Genomic DNA, 23,131 nt, shown 5'->3' on the forward strand with positions numbered 1-23,131 from the left:
CGCCCCGCCCCTCAGTCCACCGATAGACACGCCGGCCTCGCGCTCCCAGCTGGCCCTGCGGCCGGCCGCCTCGGACTTCTCATTGGTCATCGCGGCGCCCCGCCCCTCGACGTTGCCGTGCCGGGGCTGCCTCGCTGGGGCGGGTCGCAGTCCCGCGCGTGCGCGCTCCGCTTTCCTGGAGCCGGGTGTGGCTCCAGAGCCGGGCGGGAGCGGGTGGCCCCGGACGAGGTGGCGGCGGCGGCGCGGACCGAAGCGCAGGAGGAGGATGAGGACGAAGAGGAGGCGCTGCCGCACTCTGAGGCCGTGGACGTGTTCCAGGAGGGTCTCGCCATGGTAGTGCAGGACCCGCTGCTCTGCGACCTACCGATCCAGGTGCGCGCGGCGGGGCGGCCGGGGGCGGCGGGGAGGGCGGCGGTCGGGATCGGGGGCGGCCGGGACCGGAGGGTGGGGGCCGGGGCCGGGCTCACTGCCTCCCGCAGGTGCTGCCCGGGGTCTGCGGCCCGCAGGTCTGATGGAGGCGCCTCTGGGCGTCACCGAGGGTCTCAGCTGGGCCAGGCGTGGAGCGAGTCAGCGAAGCGCTCGCCTTGGGCGTGGAATCGAAGGGGGCGCCAACAAACTTACTGTTCTGGGTGAATGACATTTCAATGTAGTGTTTTTAAAAGTCAAAGTGGATGCAAAAAATGTGTGTGGTAAACCAAATACTAAGATTTTAAGGGCTGGCCGGTTAGCTCGGTTGGTTAGAGCGTGGTGCTAACACCGAGGTCCAGGGTTCGATCCCTGGACTGGCCAGCCGACCAAAAAATAATAATAATAATAGGTTTTAAATAAAGATAACATCAGTATTACTGATTTTATCATTTGTCTTCAAATGTCAGTGTGCTTTGATACAATACTGGCCCCTTTGAACGTTAAATATAAAAGTGCAGGTGCAATATGAGATTGGGATGTTGAGAAGCTGGGAAACCCTAACATATAGGCAAGAGCCCCTTGCCCTTCGTAAAACGGGGCACCACTTTTCAGCCACTATCAGTTTGTTTTGCTTTGTTGGTTGGGGTGGTGAAGAAAGCCAGGGTCCCCACCTCCACACCTCTTTTTAGGTCACCTTGGAAGAGGTCAATTCCCAGATAGCACTAGAATATGGCCAAGCAATGACAGTCCGAGTGTGCAAGATGGATGGAGAAGTCATGCGTAAGTGCTGCCCTCCTGCCTTCAGGCCGTGTGGTCTGAACTTTCACAGGGGGAAGACTTTAGCAGGGCTGATCGGTGAGAAACTCACAGGCAATGCCTGAGAGTACTGGGGCAACCACAAACCCACCCTGCCCAACAGAGCAGAGCTCGACAGAGCTTCTGGGTTCCTCTTCTGCATTCGAGGCTGTGGCTGTGGGTTCCTGCCATGATCTCCCATTTGTGTCCTTGGTTGCAGCTGTGGTCGTCGTGCAGAACGCCACGGTCCTGGACCTGAAGAAGGCCATCCAGAGATACGTGCAGCTCAAGCAGGAGCGTGAAGGAGGCATTCAGCATATCAGCTGGTGAGTGGAGCCACAGCTCCTTCACTGTAGCCCTCCAGGGGCTGGTGCACCACAGGGAAGCAGCACCCAGTTCTGCACGAGCCCATTGTGAGTACTCTGCTGTGAAGTAGTGACTGAAGGATGAGCTCTCTGTCACGAGATCACTCAGACAGGGCAGGGGCTTTGTGCCTGGGGCTGCTGCCTCAGCTGTTTTTTTGAAACATACTCACCATTTAATCTCCATCACCCCACCTAAGCTGCTGGGTACCTTCACTCAGGGACACCTCAGGGCACTTCCAGTATGCCTAGAAATGGTCTCCCTAGGTACAGATGGTACGCCTGTCAGTGGCCCCCTTCCCCTCCTCACCTAGGGCCTGTCAGCTCTCACTCTCCTATTTGATCAAATGTCCAGCACTGTCGTGTATTTTATTAGCATTTGGCTCAGCCCTTGACAGCAGCACCTCCTTGCAGCTGCCTCAGGGCGGGTGTGTGTATTGTGCAGTAGAAAAACCCAGAAGGGGAGTGCAGCTGCCCCGGGCTCCATAGGGCTAAGCACTTCAAGCCCTTGTCATGCACAGCTGCTCAGCTCACCCTGCTCAAGGCAGCATATGGTTTACCCGAGTCCCCCTGTTCCAGGTCCTATGTGTGGAGGACATACCATCTGACCTCCGCAGGAGAGAAGCTCACAGAAGACAGGAAGAAACTCCGAGAGTAAGTTCAGTCCACATCTTCAGCTGTAGAGGGGCATCTGGTCTGTTGCCCCCTAGTCCCCCATGCTGTGCCGGAAGTCTGCAGCCCCCCTAGGAGGTTCCTAGCTGAACCACTGCCCTGCTTACAAGGAACTTCCCTGGGCCCTCCACACTAGGAGAACAGCAGGCAGAGGAGCAGCTCGAGGGGCCCTGCTGGGGCTCAGGGCTGCACAGTACCAGAAGGGAAATGAGCATGGGAACGAAGGGAAAGCTGCCCAGCCAGTACAGTGTGCGTTTGTGAGGGGACGGCCACTGCCACCTGCTGGCCTTCCTGGAGGCCACACTCATCCCCCACCTGTTCTTTTTTGGTCCCTCACAAGCCCCAGGTGGAGAGTCACAAGTGTATCCTTCTGTGGGTCACGTTGCGCCTCTTCTGCTCTTTCAGTTATGGCATCCGGAATCGGGACGAGGTGTCCTTCATTAAAAAACTGAGGCAAAAGTGAGGCTGTGGACGAGAACAATCTATTCACTGGTGGACGAGCTTTTCCAGCACGATGGAGTCCTTGAGTCGTTGTCTCCCTTTCGCGCCCCAGGTGTGCCCAGCTGGAACTGTCAGCATGAGCCCTGGGGCCCTTTGGACTAGGACAGGGCGAGCTGGTACTCATTTCTTTCCTGTGCACTTGGCCTGAGTCTGACCTCTCCCGGGGCCCAAATACCCTAAGTCACATGGCAGGTCCCCCAGGGCTGTGGGCCTGGCCCTGTATACAGAATAAACCTATTTTCTTCTTAGTTTGAAAAGTCAAAAAGCCACAGTACTGTGAATAGGAGGGACGGGGCTGCCCATCACAGAGGGTAGGTAAGGGCAGAGAACCGATGCAGTGAGTCCTCAAGTCCAGGATGCCACACCACTGCCCAGACCACACGACTGTGTTACCGTGATCTGTGCAGCAAGGAGGAAATAAAAGCAGAGCAGCTGTCTTTCTGTTTCTACTTGTGGGGAAACAAGGGCCTGCATCCTAGAGCCTGCAGTGGGAGAGCCACAGGCCCCCAGCCTCGGCCCTCAGGGCTCACCTACAGCAACACCTTCAACAGGCCTGGTGGAAAGGGAGGTATGGGGGGGCGGTGGAAACGAGCTACTGAGGGTGGGGGGTGGGGCACTTCCCAAAGTGGGAGGGAGGGGGTGTGACCACACATCCCCTAGGTACTTGTCCTAACGTCACCTACCAGTCACTCTAAGGAGGGGGAGTAAGGTGTGTCCACCTGGCCAAGGGACTTCACTGGGGGGGGTGAAAGAGCCTGTGGTGTATTTGACACTTGGTTCACTGTTCTGGGGAATTGTGAGTCAGAGGCCAGGGGCCTGCAGGACCTCCCTCTGTAGCCCCCAGCCAAAACTAGGAAGGAGGAGACAGCCCTGGTCAAGTTAGTGGCAGCTAAAACGCTCCCGGTCCATTTATTGGCCACACGAGGTGGTCGTCAAGAGACTAGTTAGGAGGTTATCACAGGAACTAGTGTAATAAATGCCCGGCAATACAAGGGGTTCAACAGAAGTGAACAAGGCACAGGAGGTCTGTGTTCAGGAAACAGGTGAGTCCCTGCATGGAGCAGGCAGAGTCCCGCAGGCTCATGAGGCTAAGGGTGGTCACATCTGCCTCACTCTGGTGGCTGGAGCACATGGCCACTGGCACCCGCAGCCACTCAGTGGAGCTGAGCGTCCAGCTCATACTTCTCGCAGAACTTGTCGGTGAAGGGGATGCAGGTGAGGAACTCACACCACTCGCAGCGGACAGGGTAGAAGTAGAAGAGGATCACCAGGCCAGCCAGAAGGCCCAGGAAGACCACCTGAAAGACGATGATCTGGCAGCGCTTGCGGTACAGATCAAACTTGCCAAAGCTGATGTAGGGCAGGAAGACAAAGGACAGGAAGAGGCCACTGATGAAGCCCGAGATGTGGGCAAAGTTGTCGATCCAGGGCAGCAGCCCGAAGGTGAAGAGAAAGAGCACCACAGCCAGCAGCTTGAAGAAGGCGCGCCAGGGCCGTGCCAGGATCTGCCAGCTCTGGAAGAGCTCCACGAAGAGGCAGGCCAGGATGCCAAACTGTGAGCCGGCCGGGCCCACCTGCAGAGAGTGGCGGTAGCCATGAGCGCCACTCCCCTGGACCCAGGGCCTCATTTTCCTGTCCCATTCCCAAGGCCCAGAGCACATCAGGACTGAGGAGCCAGACAGACATGCTCCCAAGCCAGGCATTGTGGAGACCCAACCTCAGTACTCAACATGGACCATGTTCATGCCAGGCCTCAGGTGCACATGGGAGAGTTCCCACCCTAGGGGGCAGCTTTACCTCTGCCCGGTACGGCAGGAAGATAGCACTGGCCAGGTTGCCAGTGACACCACTCAGTAGGTAGATGATGGCTATGCGGTGCCAGCCTGCCAGCTTCTCCAGGTCCCGCAGGACGGTCATCTGGAAGCAGACGGACACCAGGCAGTGCAGGATGCTGTAAGGGGTGGGGGTTGGGGTGGGGGCACTCAGCAAATAAGGCAGCCTCTCCTGCCTGCAGTCAGTCACTCCTGGGGTCCCTGAGACCTCCCACCCAGCCCACACTGTCACTTGCCCGGCGTGCAGAAAGAGGGACAGCCACAGGCGGTAGAACTGGTCAGGCACCTCAGGGTTGAGGAAAGGCAGGAGCCCACACACGTCATCCATACAGTGCACCTGTGCAGAGCGGCCCGTCAGCACCCACCATGGCTGGGGCGAGGGGAGGGACGTTCAACCTGGAGGCCTACCTGAGAGCACAGTGTTGCCTCCTCATGGAAGTAGCCCCTCATGAAGTCACAGTACTCCCGGGATGTGATCTCACACCTGGAAGGTCAGACCACAGTTTGGAGAGTGCCACTTTTCAGAGGGAGACTGCCGGGGTCCATCCAGGGACAGAGGCTCTTACCCACACCAGCCAGGGCCAGGTTTCAGCCCCACCCACCCATGTTGGCCCTGAATAAATCCTGACCTTTTCTCACCCCACACCACTTGGTATCCTGGGTTATTTCAGGACTTGGAGAGGGAGGAGAGCATGGCTCCAGGGATCAGGTGCGCACACACGTACACCTACCTGCCCTTGGTGCCAATGCAGCAGGGCCGGCCTGTTATGACACAGTCCATGTGGGGGTGGTTGGTGTGGTTCCCAGCGCTGTTTTTGGTGCATATCTGGGTCACACAAATGGGGATGAGGTGGGTCATGGCTTCCCCCATCCCTAGACTCACACCATGTTTGGGGGTCAAGGCAAAGATGGACAGGCTAATAAGGTAGGAAACAGGTGTTTCTTGACTTCAAGTAGACCACCACACCCTGAGCCTCAGCTGGGCCATCCATCAAACTAATGTCATTTGACCTGCCAAGTCCACCTAGTTCTCTTGCTCTGACTACTTGCTCAGAGAGGAAGGACTTGGTGGATGGACAGGCTAGGCAAAGCCCAGGGACCCAGCATCTGAAAACACAGGATGGTCCTACAATGAGGGTCTCTCTGGAATCACTAATGTGTGGGATATGGCTTCCTCCCCAACATGACAAGTGACTCCCCAAGAACCCCCGCCCTATCTCACCGGCCACTTGGTGATGTCTTCTGGCCACTCATGGGGGTCTTCGGAGGAGGGCTCATCACACACCCTGCATGAACCCAGTATGTGGTGAGACCCTGCTTTGTGCCCCAGGCATGGGCACCCTCCCACCCCACTCAGCAAGGGGAGCAGCAGCCCCTGTCCATCACACCCCCCAGGAAGACATGGACGAAGGCAGGTAAGACCAGCCAGCAGGACTGACCTGGGGTCCTGGTGACAGACAGAGCCAAACTTTCTTTTGTGGCCGGCAAGGTCTGGGGCACTGGGATGGACAGGCCACTTCACCCACACTGCCAGTGTGGACTGTGGGGGGACAGAGGGTCAGCCCCTGGTCAGAGCCCACACCTTGCCCAGTTCAGTCAGGACAAAGTGGAGGCACAGGGAGTCAGGAGTCAAAGGCAAAACCATTGGGGTCTTCTATAGCTCGACTTCTATGAATTTACACTCATGAAATGCATGCTGGGAGAGGTTCTGTTACAAGTTCAACAGCATGATTAGCATAAAACTAGAAACAACTGTGTCCCAAATCAGCGGCCTGGTATAAACTATGGCACCTCCATATAAGGTGATGTGATAAGTGCTTGGGTGAATCTTTTTTTTTTAATTGCTTAGTGGAAAAAAAATAAGGTAATACCAGTTATGTAGACGTCAAGATACATGCACACAAAGAAGACACGTGCTGAAAGAACACAACAAATCAAAAATGGGATGAAGGAGCGTGGGGGTAACTGGAAACGAACGTGCCAAGAGGGGGGTACAGGGTGACTCGGTTCTGCAGCAGCACACAGTGCACAGGGCGCACGCACCGAGCACTCCTCCTCTGAGGTCTGCACACAGCCTGAGCGGTCATTGCGCACGCAGCAGGCCGAGTGCTTCTCCCGCTCGCGGGCCGCACCGATGAAGCTGTGCACCTGCGGGTCCTGGCGCATGCAGGGCGAGAACTTGGCACCCAGGTGGATGAGGGCCTCCTGCGGGGCGGGGGACATGCAGCTGCGGCCCAGGCCCAATACCAACCGGGCCCGGCCCGGCCCCGCCCGGCCCCGCCCGGCCCCGCGCGCCCTCACCGAGCTGGGCCCGATCCAGAAGTTCTCCTGCTGCACGTACTTGACGTTCTCGTAGACCCCGCGGTTCCGCAGCACCTGGAGGTGGGGGAGCGCGTCAGACCGGGCAGACAGACGCAGGCCCTCGCCTCCCAGAGCGGGCTGGGACCCGGGGGTGCCGGGGCTCACCGAGTCCACCGTCTCGTGCTGCGAGAAGCCCACGGGCGCGATGCCGTAGATACACACGGCCAGGACGGTGACGAGCGAGTGCACGAAGGTGAGCCAGTAGGTGAAGAAGGGCCTGCGGGGCAGAGTGTCACCGAGGGCCGCGTCCCCGCCCAGAGCCCTGCCCCCCACCTCCCGCTGGGAGCCGCAGCCCTCCTGGGCTCACCTGTGGTCGTCCATGTCCTCGATCTGGCGCTTGACGTAACTGTCAATGCGCTTGCGGTAGGTGCGGTTGGTGAGCCGGCCCACCATGCCCAGCCCGTATGGCCGCTTCTCCCGGGCAAAGAGCTTGCGCACGGGCACCGCGATGCGCTGGCCACGCCGGGGCCCCGCCGCGCTCACCACCTCCTGCCGCAGCCGCACCTTGGGCTGCTGGGCCGCGGGGCCGCCTTCCTTCTGCTTCCGCCAGCCACGCTCCAGGGGCCTGGAGAGACCAGCCGCTCACCGCCCGCTCCAGCCCCACCTGCTGCCGTCCCTCCGAGGTGCAACCAACGCACCCGACTGTCTCTGTCCTGCCCCAGACAAGCTGCGAACACTCGGGGGAAGCCTGCTCCTTACCAGTAAAAGGGCAACCTCGCGTCCCCTCCAGGGATGGCAGGGAGGAGGAGACGGGGGTCCACCAGAGGTTCTGCACCCCAGCAGGTGTTACCTACGTCAGCCTCTCCTCCCCGCTGCATTCCGTCCAGCTCCTAGGCTCTGGGATCGCCGTCCCATCCCACAGGTACACAGTCGAAACTGGGATCATGCCCAGCCCTGGGTCCCTCACCCATGGTGGCCAAGCTGGGTTCCCAGTCCACAAGGCAACCCCTTTGGTCAGCCCCCCAGGCCCAGAATGCCGGATCCTCGCCCGAGGGCCGAGCCGCTCCTAACGGGCGGCGGGTTCTCTGCCGGGACCCCTCGATGGCTCGCCTGCCGCACTCACAGCATCAGCCGGCTGCGCTCAAGCTCGCTGCGGTCCAGGGCGCCGCCAGTGAGGTCCGTCTGCTCCACGGATTTCTCCCAGTCTGCGAGCGCTGCCTCCGACGGGGACTCGAACACCTCATCTGGGTATGTGGACAGCTCCTCATAGTGGACACCTTCCTGAGCAAACACATGGGGTCAGGCTAGACACGGACGTGAAGGGGACAGAGTGACACCCCGGGCTCTTCTTACCCGGGCAAAGAAGGACGTGTCCAGCTCATCGGGGAAGTCAGCCGTGTCCTCCTCCAGGAAGCTGGCAGGGGTGAAGCTTCTGCGCTGTGCCCGGCGCAACGTGCCGTCCCTTACCGAGCGGCCCTGAGGGCAGGGAGGTGAGCTCCATACCTGGTGGCCAGCTTGGCCCCCACCCCACCCCTGGGCCCTGCACCCACCTTCACCAGTGCTGCAGCTGCCCGGAAGCTCATCTTGGCCACCGACTCGCGCTTGCGCCGCCTCGGGAGCCGGCTGAAGCCTGAGCGGGAGCTGGAGAAGGAGCAGAGGGAGGCAGCGCCTGGTGTGACTGGAGTGTGCGGGGCGCTCAGGCCATCAGCAGTATCATCTGCCACACGGAAGGCACGGCCGCGGGCCAGGGGGTCTATGATCTGGTGGAGGGGAGGAGATGCTGGAGTCAGGGCCTTAGGTAGAGAATGTGGCTGTTCCCCTCACTCATCGCAGACACCTGGACAGCTGCATGGGTGGCCCTCCACCCCGCAGCACCTAGAGGGGGCTCTCTCCTGCCAGTAGTGCCTCTGTGCTTGGTCAGCCTGGGATGCTCTACCCTCCAGAGGCTGGCCCCCGGTGTGATCTCAGGAACCTGTCCCCTCCCCCAGGTCCTCCTTTCCAGAGAGTATTTTAGGTGCCTTCATGGGATTATGAGTTCCCAAGGCACCTCCTCTGCTCAAACTGGCTGTGTCCCCAGCCCCAGCCCAGGGGAACAGGATGAGGGGGCCTGCAGGAGACAGCAAGCGGGCATACCTTCTGCATGCCCAGCTGGCATGGCCCCACGTACAATGGGGGTGGCGTCTCGGTGCTGGTCAGTGACACATTGTCCTGGCTGGGCAGGTCCAGCTCCCGGATGACCTGGGGCTTCAGCTTCCCGTAGCGCTGGCTGCAGTGGCGGATGCTCTTGCGCTGCCATTTCTGGGTGCTGTCACTGTCCTTGCTTACTCCAAACCAGTCAGCTGTCCCCCTGCCATGGGAGGGACTCAGCGAGGGGCAGCCAGATCAACCCCCTCCCAAGCAGGGGGCTTCAAGGGGCCGTCCTCCTGGGCAGCATGCCCTGCCCCAGGCCTCCAGTCACTCCAGGGGCCAGGGTCTGGGTGGGCAGGGAGGGTCTAAATAAGAGGACAGATAGGTTCCAGCCCTGGTCATCTGCTAAACTGTTAGCCAACTCCAAATTCCCACTACACAGCTGGCAGGCCTTGCCCAGCTCTACAACCCAGGACACCACAGAACTCAGGCCCAGGCAGGCTGCCCACAGCCCTTGGACATGCAAACAAAACACTGCCAGCACCTGCGGTTGGGAGCCCTGGGGAATGCCAACCATGCTGGCAGCCCCCAAAAGGCCACATGCCATGCACACACCAGAAAACACAAACATACTCATGACTGCCTGAAGTACCTGAGCAGGGACCAAGAGAGAGAGTGGTGCTGTGGGAGGGCCCTGCAGGCAGCCCAGGGACCCAAGAGGGGCAGAGTGTGGACATGCCCGAAGCGTACCTGTCGGCTGCTGAGGGGCCAGAGCATTGGGGTAGGGAGACAGAGAAGGAGACAGTGACTGCTGGGGGGAGCAGTCGGCAGAGCAGGAGGAGGACAGGGTGATGAGGGACAAGATCAAGGAGAAAGCTGACACAGGAGGGGCCCGTGCCCCATTCCCAGCAGCCCCCAGCCCGGCCCTGTGGAGCTGCCCGGGCAGTGTCATACCTGCGGATGGTCTGGGTGATGGACGTCTGGCGCTGCAGCACCGGCCGCCGGGGATCGGGGTAGGGCGAAGGGACATGGGCAGTCTCTGCCGGCATACTCACACTCCGCAGGAAAGCCTGGCGCCTCAGGGGCTGAGCAATGGGGCCATAGTGAGGGGGCTGGCCAGGGTGCACCCGCAGCCCCTCGTGGCCTGGGCCTACCTGCAGGAAGCCAGGCTCCTCTGCCACCAGGGGCAGGGGTGCCGCAGCTGGGATGTCCAGCTTCAGCCAGGGAGGCTTCTTGCGCTGCAGACTGCTCGTGCTATCCCTGCGGGCCTCACTCATGGTCCCGGGTGGAGTGAGGCAGTCCTGGGGCTGTGGTGTGTTGTTCAGTAACAGCGCTGACAGGTCCCTGAAGGTTCATCGGTCCCAGACCCAGGAGGAGGGAGAAGCAGTGATAAGCCCAACACTGGAGCCCTGCTGTGCACTCAGCACCAGCGTGATCTGCACCTGGTCATCCCAACAGACAGAGCTGGCCACGTCCCAGGTCCTCAGACAATATAAATCCATGCGACAACCGTTTGAGCGCCTACTGTGAGCAAGACACTGTTCTAGGTGTTTGGACATGTTAGTAGAGAAATAAGACAAAATCCCTGCCCTCCTGGAGCTAATAGTCTAGACAGCAGTACACCTATAAACAAGTAAATATGTTAAAAGACGCTAAGCATGACGGGCGACAAGAACAAATTAAGGTTGCTTGGCAAGGAACAGTGAGGCCTCTCTGTGAGCAAGGCTTGAAGGAGGGCGCAAGTCAGCTCGGCTGGGCAAGGGGGGGTCCACACACAGAGAGCAGCAGTGTGAGGTCTGAGGGGGGAGGGTGGGGCCCTCGCCCCAGTCTGCACACAGGGCAGATCTCAGGCCTGTCTGACACAGATCACACCCTCTTAACCACCATGACTTCCATTCCAAAAACAGAGAGCCCACTATGCACGCAACAGCCTGTAAGGGTGTGTAATCAGCTCAACGCACAGAGTCGCCACATTCAGACACTTCCCAGGGTGGCAGAGCAGCCACTGCAGACACCAGGCTCATATGGGCACAGGATTTTCTGAAACCCACCTGGGCACAGACACCACAGTGACCACCAGGTGGCGCAACGAGCCAGAAACAGCGGTGACTGGCTCAGCGCTGAGCGGGTGGGGGTTGCACGTCCCGCACAGTCCCAGCACCTGTGAAACCAACCCCAGACCATCATCCGGGCACAGGACAAGGGGCCAGGGCAGAGAGGCCAGGGCTCACCTCGGGTCACCACTGCCTGGCCACGTGACATGTGACTGTGAGGCCAGTCATGACCTCCTTGGGACTCTAGTTCCCTTTGCACAAAATGACAGCTCCGGGGCTGATGTGCACACACCCCAAAACAGACCACGAGGGGGCTGGAAAGTGGAGATCCAAGGTTGGGAAGGTTCCTTGGGCACAACAGGGGAGACAGATAGTGGGGTGGTGGCCTGGGCTTCCTGAACCAGTACTCGGAGGGCAGAAAACCCCAATTTCCTCAACCTCTGCAAAGAGCTGCAGACCCCAATAGGCTCTGAGCTGCAGGGTCTGCAACCCACCCACTAATGCCCCCAGATATGTCTCTTTCTCAACTGGTTGTAGGAGATAGAGAAAAAGCCCCACCCAAACTGTATAAATTGGGAAATTGGGAAACTGAGGCCTAGAGAACAGAGGCTTGCCTTGCTCAAGATCACATATTCAGAGAAGAAAGGCCCAGGATACTGATCACAGTTCCTAATGGTCTTACACCAACCAGGAACTGTCCTCGGACAGTGCTCACAGCTCCTACAGTCCTGCACTGACCAGGAACAGACTCAGGTAGGAGGCAGTCCTTCAGGGATGCCTTCTCCTGGCCCTTAGCCCACCCCTCACCTTCCAACGCCTTCTCTGAGCTGACTTTGCACTTCAGGTCCCCAGTGGCAGCTGAAGGGCAAAGCTCAGGGGAACTCCCCAGGCACGGTGCCTAGGGGTCTTTCCACCCACATGTACCCCTAAAGGCAGAGTTCCTCTCCCTTGCCCTCACCTGGCCGGACCGCAGGGGCAAGGGCCAAGGGCAGCATTTGTCTCCACATCACTGGGAGTCCCTTCTGGGCCACCTGTCCATACTGAGCCCTCGGAATCAGGGGGAGGAGGGACAGTGTCCAACATGAAGGCATCCTGACTAAGAATTGGGTAGGATTACAGACATTGTCTGAGACTGAGAACGTTGGGAAGGCAGGAGGTGTTCAGGGAAAGGCTTCCCGAACTGAGCACACCCTCCCAGCCTCAGTCAGGCTGATGCTCCTGGTAAGTCCGTTATGGGGTCCAGAGAGGAGCAGGGCCAAGAGTGGAGACTGGGGCCACCACTGGGGATCCGCAGGCTGAGTGCCAGGGTGCCAGCACTTCTAGGTGACACCCAGGTGGCTCTTGACTCAAAGTGCAAGCAAACTTTGCCAACTGATTAGTTCATGGACATCCATGACCCCCCATGGCTCCCGCTCCCCAAGGCCTGTCCATTTCAGGAGGGCTTCCATGTGTTCCAGACCTGCAGCCTCAGTCAGGCTGCGCCCCCCCAAAAGGCCCTCCCTGGCCTGAATCCCCCAGGCACGGCACAGCATAGCACAGTTCATGCACACGTGTGCAGCCCTCTGTCCTGTCACTGCCTCTCAGGAGCCAGCATTGGGTAAACACTGGTCACTGCAGAGCACAGGCTAGCAGGGGCCAGTCCCCATGATCCAGAGTGACAAGATCTCACCTCATGAAGGAGATGACCCATCAACTGGGCCTGGGAGGAGGAGCTGACCAGCATGAGCAGGTGACAGCGGGAACAGCACAAGCTAAGAGTTGCAAAGGCCTGCGAGCTGTGTGTGCACAGGGAACCTGATGTCCCCCAGCCCCTGCCTCAGCCTGGGCCCACAGTCGGCCCCAGGAAACACCAGAGCTGCTCACCTCATGAGCGAGGGGCCAGCCCCCCACCTGAACATCCAGGTCTCCCAGGTCCTACACCCAAACCCCTCCTGTGCTGGGGGTGGAGGCAGGAGAGCATTGAAAACCCACAGGGCTCTAGGTCCTGCGTGGGGAGAGGGTGCCTACCCTGCCCTCGGTGCTGTGTGTTCCCGGCCTGCCCCACCCGTCTGCCCAGTTCCCCATCTGAGCCTCAAGTGGGTGGGATTCACAAGGCATGGGGGGTGGGGGTTCCAAAGTAGGCATAGGGGAGGGGCAGGCCCAGCCCTGACAAAGAGTCGGCCAGCGAGCCACACATCGCCCACCTGGAGCAGACAGTGGCTCAGTGTCCAGGCCTCCCCCAGGCACACAGTGGGCTCTTGTTCCCAGACAGTCCTTCGGGGGGAATCCCAACAGCATTTCCTCTCTGCTGACCCCTCAGCGTAGGGAAAAATTGTGGTCCATGGAGAGCTTGACTGCCTGGGGTCACACAGCATGAGTCACTCCAGCAGTGTTCATGGCAGCCCATCGAGGCCCAGCCCCCTCAGAGGACGCCAGATGGGAAATGCTGAGGAGCGAACATTAACAGTGGAGACAAAGTTGGGTCAGCGGCACAAAACCAGAGTATCACAGGCACTAGGAGCAGCTCAGGATGAGCTGGGGAGGCTGCGGGAGCAGGGGTCATGACCACATGGCTATGCATGCTGAAGTCCACTCTGGCTGCTCGTGGAGCCTGGTGAGCAGGGGCAGGAGCTGCTGCAGGTGTCGGGGCCGAGGGGTCAGGTGAGGCACGGGCAAGAGTCCTGCTGACTCAGGCTCCTGCTCTGGGGATGACTGGGGACCCTTCGGGCTGGCCCTTTGCAAAAGCACAGGAAGAGGCAGGAGCAGGAGCCAGTCAGGGAGGTAGGAAGAGAGCCGGGCTGAGATACTGTGCCCAGACCCAATTGTCTACCGCTGACAACCCTGAGCAAGCCTGGATCTTCCCATCTGAAAATCAGCCCCCATGGCTCACTCGGGAGAGTACGGTGCTGATAACACCAAGGCCCCGGGTTCGGATCCCATATACGGATGGCCGGTTCGCTCACTGGTTGAGCGTGGTGCTCACAACACCAAGTCAAGGGTTAAGATCCCCTTACCGGTCATCTTTTAAAAAAAAAAAAAAAATGAAAATCAGGGGTCACGGCAGTGCCAGGCACACAGTAGGTGCTCAGTAAGTGGCAGGTGACTCAACAACAGAAAGGCTGGTGCTGCCTGCGGGCACTGGGGAAGCTCTCACTGGGGTGAGGGCAAGCCATGGGGGACCTGGGGACAGGATCCTTCAAAGGTGTTGAGTTTGGGAAGGCACAGGCAAGGGGCATAAGGAGACTGTGGAGAAGTTCTGGCCAGCCCAGACCTGGACAGTGGCCATGACCAGCACCAAGCTGCTTCCACCACTGCACTCAGGTCTGCCCTACACTCACAGGACGATGCTGGCGGCATGAGAGGCACAGGGGAGGGCCAGCCCCAGGGCCAGAACGGTCAGGCCTGGGCCCTGCTCCACCCAGGGGACCGTCTGCTGCGAGGTCAGCTGGAGCGACAGTCTCTACCCCGGGACACCTGCCCAGACGTGTCCTCGGCTCACCCAAGCCTGGCCGGGAGAAGCTGCCTCCTTCGGCATTCCCACCCGCTAACCCTAACCCTGATCTCAGTCTTCTGTCTGACCCCTGACCTGATGCCCAACCCAGGATCCCCTTTACGAGAGGGATCACCAGCTGTCCAGCAGCCCAGAATTCAGTCCTTCTCCACCACATGCTACTGTACAGCAAAGGGGAAGTCACCTGGCCTCTCTGCCCCACCCCTAAATGGCATCGATTCAGAAACGGTATTTGCTAGGCCCTTTGCAAGCCACAGGTGCTCCTCAGCCCTCCCAGTGACCCCTCCACTTTTTTGTGGAAGAAATTAGATTCGAGTGAAGCAGAGGGGGCCTGAGACCCGGCTGGTGGCCTTCACAGTACCCTCTCTCTGTCCCCAGGAGGACAGTCTAGATGTCTGTCACCCCAGACAAGTGTGTGAAGGGCCAGTAACAGAAGAGGCTCCCTGCTAGAGGGGGTCTGTGGGAGAAGCCTCCCAAGGCCCTGGAGGTACAGGAATCATGATAATGTTTATGCTCTGGGACCTTACCTGGGAGAGTGGTTCACAGGGGAACAGAGGGGTCAGCCCTGTGGAAGGGGCACTGCCCCATGGCTCAGCCAGCTCACGTGGCCCAGGAGCTCACCAATGGCCAGAGTCAAAGCCCTTGGCCCAGTTGGGGCTGACAGGGGCTGATAGCAGACACACCCAGGGGTGGAGGAACCCCAAGGCTCAGAGGGGTAAGGAGACCTGTCCAGGCCACACAGTCAGAAAGTAGGTGGGGGTAAGGACTTAGCTACACCAGATTCTGAGTGTGACCCACCCTCTAGCCTGGACAATCTGCTCCCCAATCTGGGTTCTAGTTGGTTTCCAGGAGTTAAGTGAAAGCACCCTCTCCAGGATAGAGGGGAGAGGCCCACATCCCATCAACACACCTGGCCAGAGGGCAGAGAAGCAGCCCGGTCACCACTCAGAGCCCCTGACAAGTGCCCCTGACTGACACCACACATGTGCTCCTTGGTGCTCAGGCACCCTCGGGCTCAGCAACCCCCTCCGAGGACCATTGTCAACACGATAAGACAGAAGAGGCTCCAGGAGGAGAAACCGAGTCACAGCAGAAATGGCTTTAGCCATCAGAGCTTGGCACACCTGCCTCAAACCTGATCCTGACTGATCTCACTGAACTGTCATAACTCCTAGGAGGGATCCTCTGTGTCCATCTTACAGATAAGGAAACTGAGGCTCAGATAGGACAATGACTACTGCAGAAGATCACAGAGCCTCCAAGAGAGTCCAAAGCCTTGGGCGAGACCTGCCCTGGAGCTGGGGAGGAAGGGACTCATCTGCCCACCCAGCTGATCCTGGCTGCAGACACCCAGAGGAGGCAGCAGACCACATGGGTTCCTCAGCCTTGGAACTGCAGAGGCTGTTAGACCCCTCTGGGCCCCCAATGTACATACACCCCCCACCCCCCACCCCCACACACACTGGGGCATCTCAGTTGAGGGAGGAGGGAGTTACTCCCAAACACATCCAACACAGAACACAAGCAGAAGCCGAGGAATCTGATACTTGTGCAGAAAGTCGATCCTGTCACAGACACTGAGCTGGGGTAACTGGAGCCAGCATGGGGGAGGCCCTCACATCAGGGGAGGGGGGCTGAGGCCTCACAGGAGCAACTGAGGGTGCCCCAAACAGCAGCTGGAGCCAGGGAGATCCGAGGTGAAGGTCCTGATGGTCCCTGAAAGGCAGGGGAGATCAGGAGATTTCCCCCTGAACCCAGGGCCCCCTGGAAGGCCACTCCCCAGGGCGGGGACTTGTCCGGCCAGCTTGCTGATGCTGGATGAGGGACAGTGGCCACAGAACTCCAGCTCTGCCGCCTCCCGTAGGCCTGTCTGTGCGATGGAAGGCTGTGGCCGGCAGTGGAGGCTGCTTGGAGGGGTTGGGAAGGGGTCCTCAATCTGGGACCACCCAACACCTGTGCTCCCCAGTTGCCCCTGTCCATTCTCAGGGAAAAGGACCCAGCTTGCCCAGAAAAACCCCTGGTGGCAGAGGGCTCAGCCTCGAGGTCCCCTTCAGCCCCAGCCAGCTGCCGGTTCCCCCAGCTCCCTCCCAACCTTGGGGGGCTGCTTGGGGGCGGGGGCTGGCTCCATGCGGATGGGGAGAAACCATCCTGGGACTGCCCAAGCATCTAGCAGGGCCAAACCTGAAAAGCCAGTTTCATCCTCGAATCTTCCCCCGTCTCCAACAGGAAGTCCCGAGGTTGGGGGTGGGGGGGTTCCCGAGCACAGAGGCCTCAGACCCAGGCCCCGCCCACCCGGGCGCACGCAGACACGCAGACACACAGACACACAGACACACACGGCCCCAAGCTGCAGGCGCAGAAGGAGCTCTCTGGTCAAGACCAATCGGGCCAGGCGCAGGCCTGTGGGCCGACCCCCTGCCCAATTCCCACCCAGCCCCACAAACTAGCCCCCAGCAGGGCAGTCAGCCAGCTCCCCCCACCACCAACCCCGCCCCCCGTGCCCTGAGCACCCGAGGCGGCTGTCACCCAGGCCAGGAGAAGGCCTGCTTCGAGTCACCGGCCAGTGGCCCCAGGCTGCCCCTCCTGGCCACCGAGCTCAGGGCCGGGGCCGTCTTTGGAGCAGGAGCTTCGACGTTCACAGACGGGGAGAAACCGACGGCGGGGTCACCCTGCGTCCCCAGACCCGAGGCTGCTGCGTCCCCGGTGAGGGCGGCCGGGACCGGAGAATCCCGCGAAGTCCCACCCTCTGAGTTGCAGTTTCGACTCGGCGACACCCCCCGCGGCGGCGGCCCGGGAGGAAACGCGGGGGGCGGGGGTGACTGGCTCGGAAGGGCCTGCGGACGCCCCGAGCCCGCCTCGCGCGCCGGGACCCTGGGCGGCTGGGCGGGCCGCGCCGCGGGGACGTGCCAGGCCGGCCACAGGCTATTTTTGCGGAGTGCCGGGTCAGGAATCCGGGGCTGGGCCGCGTCCGCGGGCGCTCGGGGAACTCCAGGGGAAAGTCCGGCCGCCCCGCGCTCGGGTCCCCTCCCCGGAGTCCGCGCCCGCCCGCCGCGCGCACTCACCGCCGTGGTCCGCGGGGCGTCCTGCACGGGTCGGCAACGCGCTGCCGCCGCTGACCGGGAGGGCGCCCGCCCCAGTCCCCGCCCGCGGCCCGGCCGGCCCGCCCGGGAATGCCGGGGAGCGAGGGGCGTGCGCTCCGGGGCGGGCCCGGCCCAGGGGGCGGCCGCGCTGACTCAGGGCTCAGGAATGCGCCGCCGGCCGCCCGCCGAGCCACCTCCTCCGGGAAGGCCGCGGGGACACCTGTAGCTGGGGATCCGGAGAGCACGGCCGGGAAGCGAGGTCCTGGGGGAACCTGGGGTCAGCATCAGTCCTGGGCCCCTCGGCCTCTCCCTGAACTCTAGTGGGTCCTAACCTTGTCCTGCTTTGATTTGAGCTTGAGAAGAGGGGGGGTAGGAAGGAAGCACGTGGGGTGTAGAGGGTGGGGGATGGGAGGGTGTCCCTGGATCCCTTTAAACCCTATGCCAACTTCCGCCAAAGACCCGATTGACAAGTCACTAACCCACACCCACCGAGTCCCACGTGAGCATTCACATTTCCCCATACACACTCAAGGGCATATACTTCTGATCACTCACAAGCACACACACTCGGGCACTCGCTCATGTACACACGCACATGCTCACACACCTGTCTGCACACACAGACTCCCATGCACACACCTACTCACTTACACACTGTCATGGGTACAGGCTCATGCCCTGTCACACACTTACATGTGCACATGCACACTGGTACACACTCATATGCGTGTGTTTACACACTGGCGCGCACACTCCATCACATCCACACCAGGTCAGGTCAGAACACTTACCCTCCCCTGGGCCCCTGGGCCCCCACCCCCAGAAGCCCTGCTCTCCCAGCAGGCACCCTGAGGCCAGCCAGGCTGCACCTACCCCCTCCCCAACCCACTGAGCAGCGGTGGCAGTGCCGATTCTGGTGTCCACTCTGCTCTTCTGTCTCAGAGCTCAACCAGCACTCCTGGTGGGCTCATCTCTGAACTCTGAGCTGGACACAAGGTGGCCCATCTGCTTCTAGCTCACGCTGATAGTGGCAGCTTCCCAGCACCCCTCTCTCCTGTCCCTGAGTGGGCTGACACACCAAGAGAAAGTCCCAGAAATGGGGGGTATTTGTTCCAACAGCAGGATACAGGCAGGGCTATCCAGGAGCTGGCATAGGGGCCCAGACTTCCTCTGGGTAGTGGGTACGGGTTTCTCCATTATTGCCACCAGTCCCTAAGAACTCTTCTACTGGGTGCCCCCTCAGGCCTCGAAGGATCCACAAACACGTCCTCAGGCCTTGAGGATACAAGGTCCACATTCTCCAGGACCAGATGGCACCAGCCTTCTTGGAACTGAGTTGCCACCAAAGCTCAGGAAGCCGTATCCAGTGCCCCACTGCAGACAATGGCCTTGTCCTCAGCATCACGGAAAATAAAGTTGACAACTTGAACTGAATATGGTGTGCACTTACTGGTAGGCCCCAGAACCTGGGCAATGGGCAGAATCCTCTTCCCATATCCTCGTCCATACCATGGGACAGGGTGGCACCCACACATAGTAGGCCCTCTATGAACACAAGCGATACCAACACAATTCTTACATATAGGGACACAATGAAAGCTTTGGAGGGGTGGAAGGGAGCCTCTTCACTGGGGCGGATGACTGTTGGTGCCTCAGGGACACAAGGTGAGAGGGAGGCTGCCCCTGTGCTGATTCTCAGGGCTCCTGTTACCTGCACGTGCCAACCCTCCTGTGCCAGGCTCACAGCCAGAGACAGGACAGTCTCCATGCCTAGCATTCTTGACCCCTGCCAAGGATAATCAGGCCCTACCAGGCCTGGATGTCCAGACTGGGCTGGCAGGGCTAGTGGTGGTGTCCTCTCTGGAAAGCCAGGGACTGGGCTTGCCGCCAAAGCATGCCACAGCTGGGCATCTGGTGTCAGCAGGTCCCCTCCTGCAGTGGATGCTGTAGGGTTTGCACCAGACCTGCTCTGAGACCCAGACACTCATCCCCAGCTGCCAGCAGCATCAGCCACGGCTGGCTTACAGCTGAAACACCCCCCCAACCCCCAGCCCAGGAGTCACTTTCAGTGTAGGGGAGCTGCCTTGTTCAAAGTCATGCACCCTCCACAGAGAAGGCGGTCTGCAGCCAGTGACAGGTAAAAGGACTTCCACTATGCTTGGGTGGAGGACTCCCCTACATGGAAAACCAGCCCCGGGCCCCTCTCTTCCCCCTTCATCCACACTGGAGCGATAGAAACCAGCTGCAACTGCTTAGCACACCTGCAGATGGTGGGCAGGCATCTGGGGCTGGCCAAGTGTCTAGACCACCCCCAGGGCTAATGGACCTCACTCCAGGACATGCGAGGGTGGGAGCTCTGATCAGAAAAAGGAATCCCTAACATCTACCCTGGAACCCTCAGCTCAGCTTCCAGGCCACAGTAATCACCCCGGGGAGCCAGTCCCTGGGCTTTGGAAGGCCCATCCCTGCCTGAGGAGCACAGCTGAAGGGTTGAGCCCAGGACCAGCCCCAGGCTATTTGGGGAGAAGGCAGAAAAGGGCCCGGCCAGCCAGAGGCCTGAAGTCATGGGCTATTTCTAAGGCAGCTGCCCCCTCTCCATGGCCCAGGGCTTGGCAAAGGGGTCCCATATGCACCTGGGCCCAGCAGCATTGGTAGCTCAGCCCCAGGAAGGGTGCAGCCACACACACACCCTTGGCCTGCCCAGTGGCTGCCCTCTCTGCCCAAGGAAACTCTTACCATTCCCCATGGCCCACCAGACACAGAACCACAGAAGCCAGCCAGGAGGCCAACAGGCACCCTGCTGAGAAGCTGCCGAGAGAGAAAGGAAGGGTGCTTGTGCATGACGTGAGTAGGTGCCCACTAGGCTCTGACCTGGATTCTGCTTGGAAGCTGTCAGCCCAGCCCTAGCCAGTGTGAGGGTGCTCTGGGGTGCTGAGGCCCAAACCATACCCCTGGTCTCTGGCTAGTGGAGATGCCATCTCTCAAAGTGTGGCTTATAAAGGCTCCGGTGACTGACAGCCACACACCCCCACAGCTGGAAGCAGCTCCAGGCCCTCTACAGCCTGTGTGGGCTGAGCCAGGGGCGAGAGTGTGTGAGTGAGTGTGTGTGTGTGCGCGCGCGCGCGCACACACACACACACACACACACACAGCAGCTCCCCTCAGTGCTGACCCCAGCCCTGACCCCTTTCAAAGCATGGAAGGAGGCCTCACCTGCATCTCCACTGACAGTCTCACCTCCTCCCACAAGCCTCTGCCAGCCCAGCAGCAGGGCACACTGGGGACAGAGGAGGCCCCAGGGCCCCTCCTCTTGCATGGCATCACCTTCTCCCACCCCTGGTCAGCCTGCCAGCCCGCCTTGCGGGCCACAATAGGATCGCTCAGCCCACCACTTCCAGCCTGTGGTGGAGCCTTAGACCACAAACCAGGAAGTGGGGGGCAGGGGACAGAGGTTGTGCAACCCACACTCAGGACAGAACATCTGGAGAAGTGGGTTACTGGCGCCGGCCCCACCTACTCCTCTGGGGCAGGGCAGACCGCCCACCCAAGAGCCTCTCTTTCTTCATTGGAAAGGTGGGGATAAAACACCCCTCCAGGAGCCTCTGGACTCCCCACAATTTCTACAAGGAACATGCACCACTTGTGAAATTAGGATAAATATTAGTACATGATACCGTAATGGTGAACACATAACATGCACTCGGCAAAACCCACAGAACTGTACAACACAAACGGGAAACCCTAATGTGCACTTCAGTTAATAACAGTGTATCAATATCAGTGCGAGAATGTAACAGATGAACGACACTAATGAAAGATGTTCCTAAGAGCAGAAACCGGAGTATGTGTACCTCTGTACTTGCTGCTCAATTTTTCTGTAAACCTAAAACTGCTATAAAGTCTACTACTTTTAAAAAATACCCACCCTCTCCCTGCCCTCATCAGGGGAAAAGTGCCCAACTGGGGGCCTCAGTTTCCCTCCTACAGGAAGGGGAGAGTCATTGTTTGGGCAGAATGGCTGCAGGTAATAAGGAGGAAGGGGGTGGGGGTCACATCCAGGCCTGCCTTACAAGCATGGATTTATGACACATTGTCCCCACCCCACCCCCGCTGGAAGCAGCACACAGTGCCACAAACAGCTGGGCGGCTTCCAGCAGGCTGTGGCAGCAGCTGCCCTCCCTCCCCTGGAAGTCCTGGTTGGGGCCACTGTGGGCAGGAAGGCTGGGCTACAGCCTGGACCTGAGTTCAGGCCCTGAGCTGCTCAGGAGAGGAGCTGGAGACCAGGTTGCTGGTCTCCAGTGCCCTGTTGGCCTTGCCCTAGCACCAGGTGCCACACTCATCCAAGAGTCCCAGACACAGAGCCTGTCCCTCTGTCCTGTCCAGCACCTCTCATCTGACACGGCCAGATGCTCGATTACTCTCTGAGGCCTCTCGGGTACTCCCCTTCCTATGGCCAGGCGCACAGAAACCAAAGACAGCTGAGGTCAACCCCTCAAGGGTTTTTACAGGGTTGGAGTGGGTTGTGGGTTGTGGGGGTGGGATTGTACGGGCCACAGTAGAGGGCCAAGCAGATAAACCTCAGAGTGGCAAAGTGGGATGGGGAATGGCCCTGCTGGGTGTTGGGGCTGCCACTGAGCCACCAAAGCCGGCAGTTTGCCCTCCCCCTCAGCGTCCCCGCCTCCGGGCTCTTCCTGCCTCTGCTCCAGGCGCTGCTCTCCTCAGACTCCCCGCCCCCGCCCCGGGGACACCAATATGACCGCAAAGGTTGTAGGCAGGGTGGGCAGCAGGCGCTGGCTCTAGGGAGGGGGCATCGGAGGTGTAGGGCGGCTGCCACCCCGCCAGGAGGGTGCAAGGGTCCCCTCAGCCCTCGTCCTGGCCTCAGCCTCTTCAGAAGGCGGCCACGCTCCAGCAGCCCAGCCCGGGCGGTGGGCGGCTGCCCTCAGCACCCCTGGGCCGCAGCAGGGGCAGGCAGAGGCAGAGTCCCCGCTGCTCCCTCTTCCTGCCGGAGGGCAAGGACCCCGGCCGGGCGGGGGCTTCCGGAGCGGCCCGGGGCCCACTTCCTGGAGACTCCCCGGCCCACTCGTCCCTCCAGCCGGCACTCTCGACTCAAACGCCGCGGAGGTCGGCGCGGGCCAGGCCCGAGGACTCGGGCTCGGGCTCGGCCGCCCCTCCCCCAACGCGCCACGCCTCCCCCGGGACCCCGAGGGCCCCGTCAAGGTGCAGGATGGAAGGGGTCGGGGGCGCAGTGAGGGGCTCGCCCACCCCCAGCAGCGTCTCCCCTTCTCCGCACGAGAGCCCCACCAACCCCGGCCTCGGTCCACCGCGTGTGGCGCGCGGGTAAGGGGACGCACCCTCCCGGGCCTTCCGGGGCGGAGCCAGCGCCCCTCCCCCGCCGCCCTTTGCCCCCGCCCCTCCCCCTTCTCTCCCCGCTCTTCCCCCGGCTCCGTCCCTCCGCCCCTCCCTCTTCTCTCCCCGCTCCGTCCCCTTCGCGCAGGCGCCGGCTCCACCC

At 60.5% G+C, this 23,131-nt stretch overlaps 2 protein-coding genes across 2 annotated transcripts; one reads left to right on the top strand and one right to left on the bottom strand.

Annotated features, from left to right (window-relative positions):
* The first annotated feature begins 154 nt into the window (after positions 1 to 154).
* Positions 155 to 3,175, top strand: SNRNP25 (small nuclear ribonucleoprotein U11/U12 subunit 25). The gene is made up of 5 exons (XM_063100586.1): positions 155 to 372; positions 1,098 to 1,188; positions 1,424 to 1,529; positions 2,145 to 2,219; positions 2,643 to 3,175. The coding sequence occupies exons 1-5, from the start codon at positions 331 to 333 to the stop codon at positions 2,698 to 2,700; spliced, it is 372 nt and encodes a 123-aa protein (XP_062956656.1). The 5' UTR covers positions 155 to 330; the 3' UTR covers positions 2,701 to 3,175.
* A 481-nt stretch (positions 3,176 to 3,656) lies between these two features.
* Positions 3,657 to 17,668, bottom strand: RHBDF1 (rhomboid 5 homolog 1). The gene is made up of 19 exons (XM_063099661.1): positions 17,605 to 17,668; positions 10,153 to 10,342; positions 9,953 to 10,083; positions 9,651 to 9,758; positions 9,005 to 9,218; positions 8,422 to 8,631; positions 8,225 to 8,347; positions 7,995 to 8,152; positions 7,239 to 7,496; positions 7,037 to 7,148; positions 6,872 to 6,946; positions 6,614 to 6,775; positions 6,010 to 6,110; positions 5,793 to 5,856; positions 5,302 to 5,396; positions 4,979 to 5,054; positions 4,807 to 4,907; positions 4,536 to 4,689; positions 3,657 to 4,312 (listed from the first exon to the last, which is right to left on the bottom strand). Exons 2-19 carry the CDS (start codon positions 10,273 to 10,275, stop codon positions 3,893 to 3,895), a joined length of 2,685 nt encoding a protein of 894 aa, XP_062955731.1. The 5' UTR covers positions 10,276 to 10,342; positions 17,605 to 17,668; the 3' UTR covers positions 3,657 to 3,892.
* Positions 17,669 to 23,131: the final 5,463 nt, after the last annotated feature.

This window comes from Cynocephalus volans, chromosome 6 (assembly GCF_027409185.1).
Source record: "Cynocephalus volans isolate mCynVol1 chromosome 6, mCynVol1.pri, whole genome shotgun sequence".
NCBI classification, from domain to species: Eukaryota; Metazoa; Chordata; class Mammalia; order Dermoptera; family Cynocephalidae; genus Cynocephalus; species Cynocephalus volans.

Excerpts from the sequence above, each read along its gene's own strand:
- SNRNP25 (XM_063100586.1), top strand. The coding sequence starts at position 331 with ATGGTAGTGCAGGACCCGCTGCTCTGCGACCTACCGATCCAG. Across the intron at positions 373-1,097 it reads TCTGCGACCTACCGATCCAG|GTCACCTTGGAAGAGGTCAA; the intron begins GTGCGCGCGGCG and ends ACCTCTTTTTAG. Across the intron at positions 1,530-2,144 it reads GGCATTCAGCATATCAGCTG|GTCCTATGTGTGGAGGACAT; the intron begins GTGAGTGGAGCC and ends CCCCTGTTCCAG.
- RHBDF1 (XM_063099661.1), bottom strand. The coding sequence starts at position 10,275 with ATGAGTGAGGCCCGCAGGGATAGCACGAGCAGTCTGCAGCGCAAGAAG. Across the intron at positions 9,759-9,952 it reads ATCACCCAGACCATCCGCAG|CAGCCGACAGGTACGCTTCG; the intron begins GTATGACACTGC and ends CTGGCCCCTCAG. Across the intron at positions 4,690-4,806 it reads TCCCTCTTTCTGCACGCCGG|CATCCTGCACTGCCTGGTGT; the intron begins GCAAGTGACAGT and ends CACCCCTTACAG.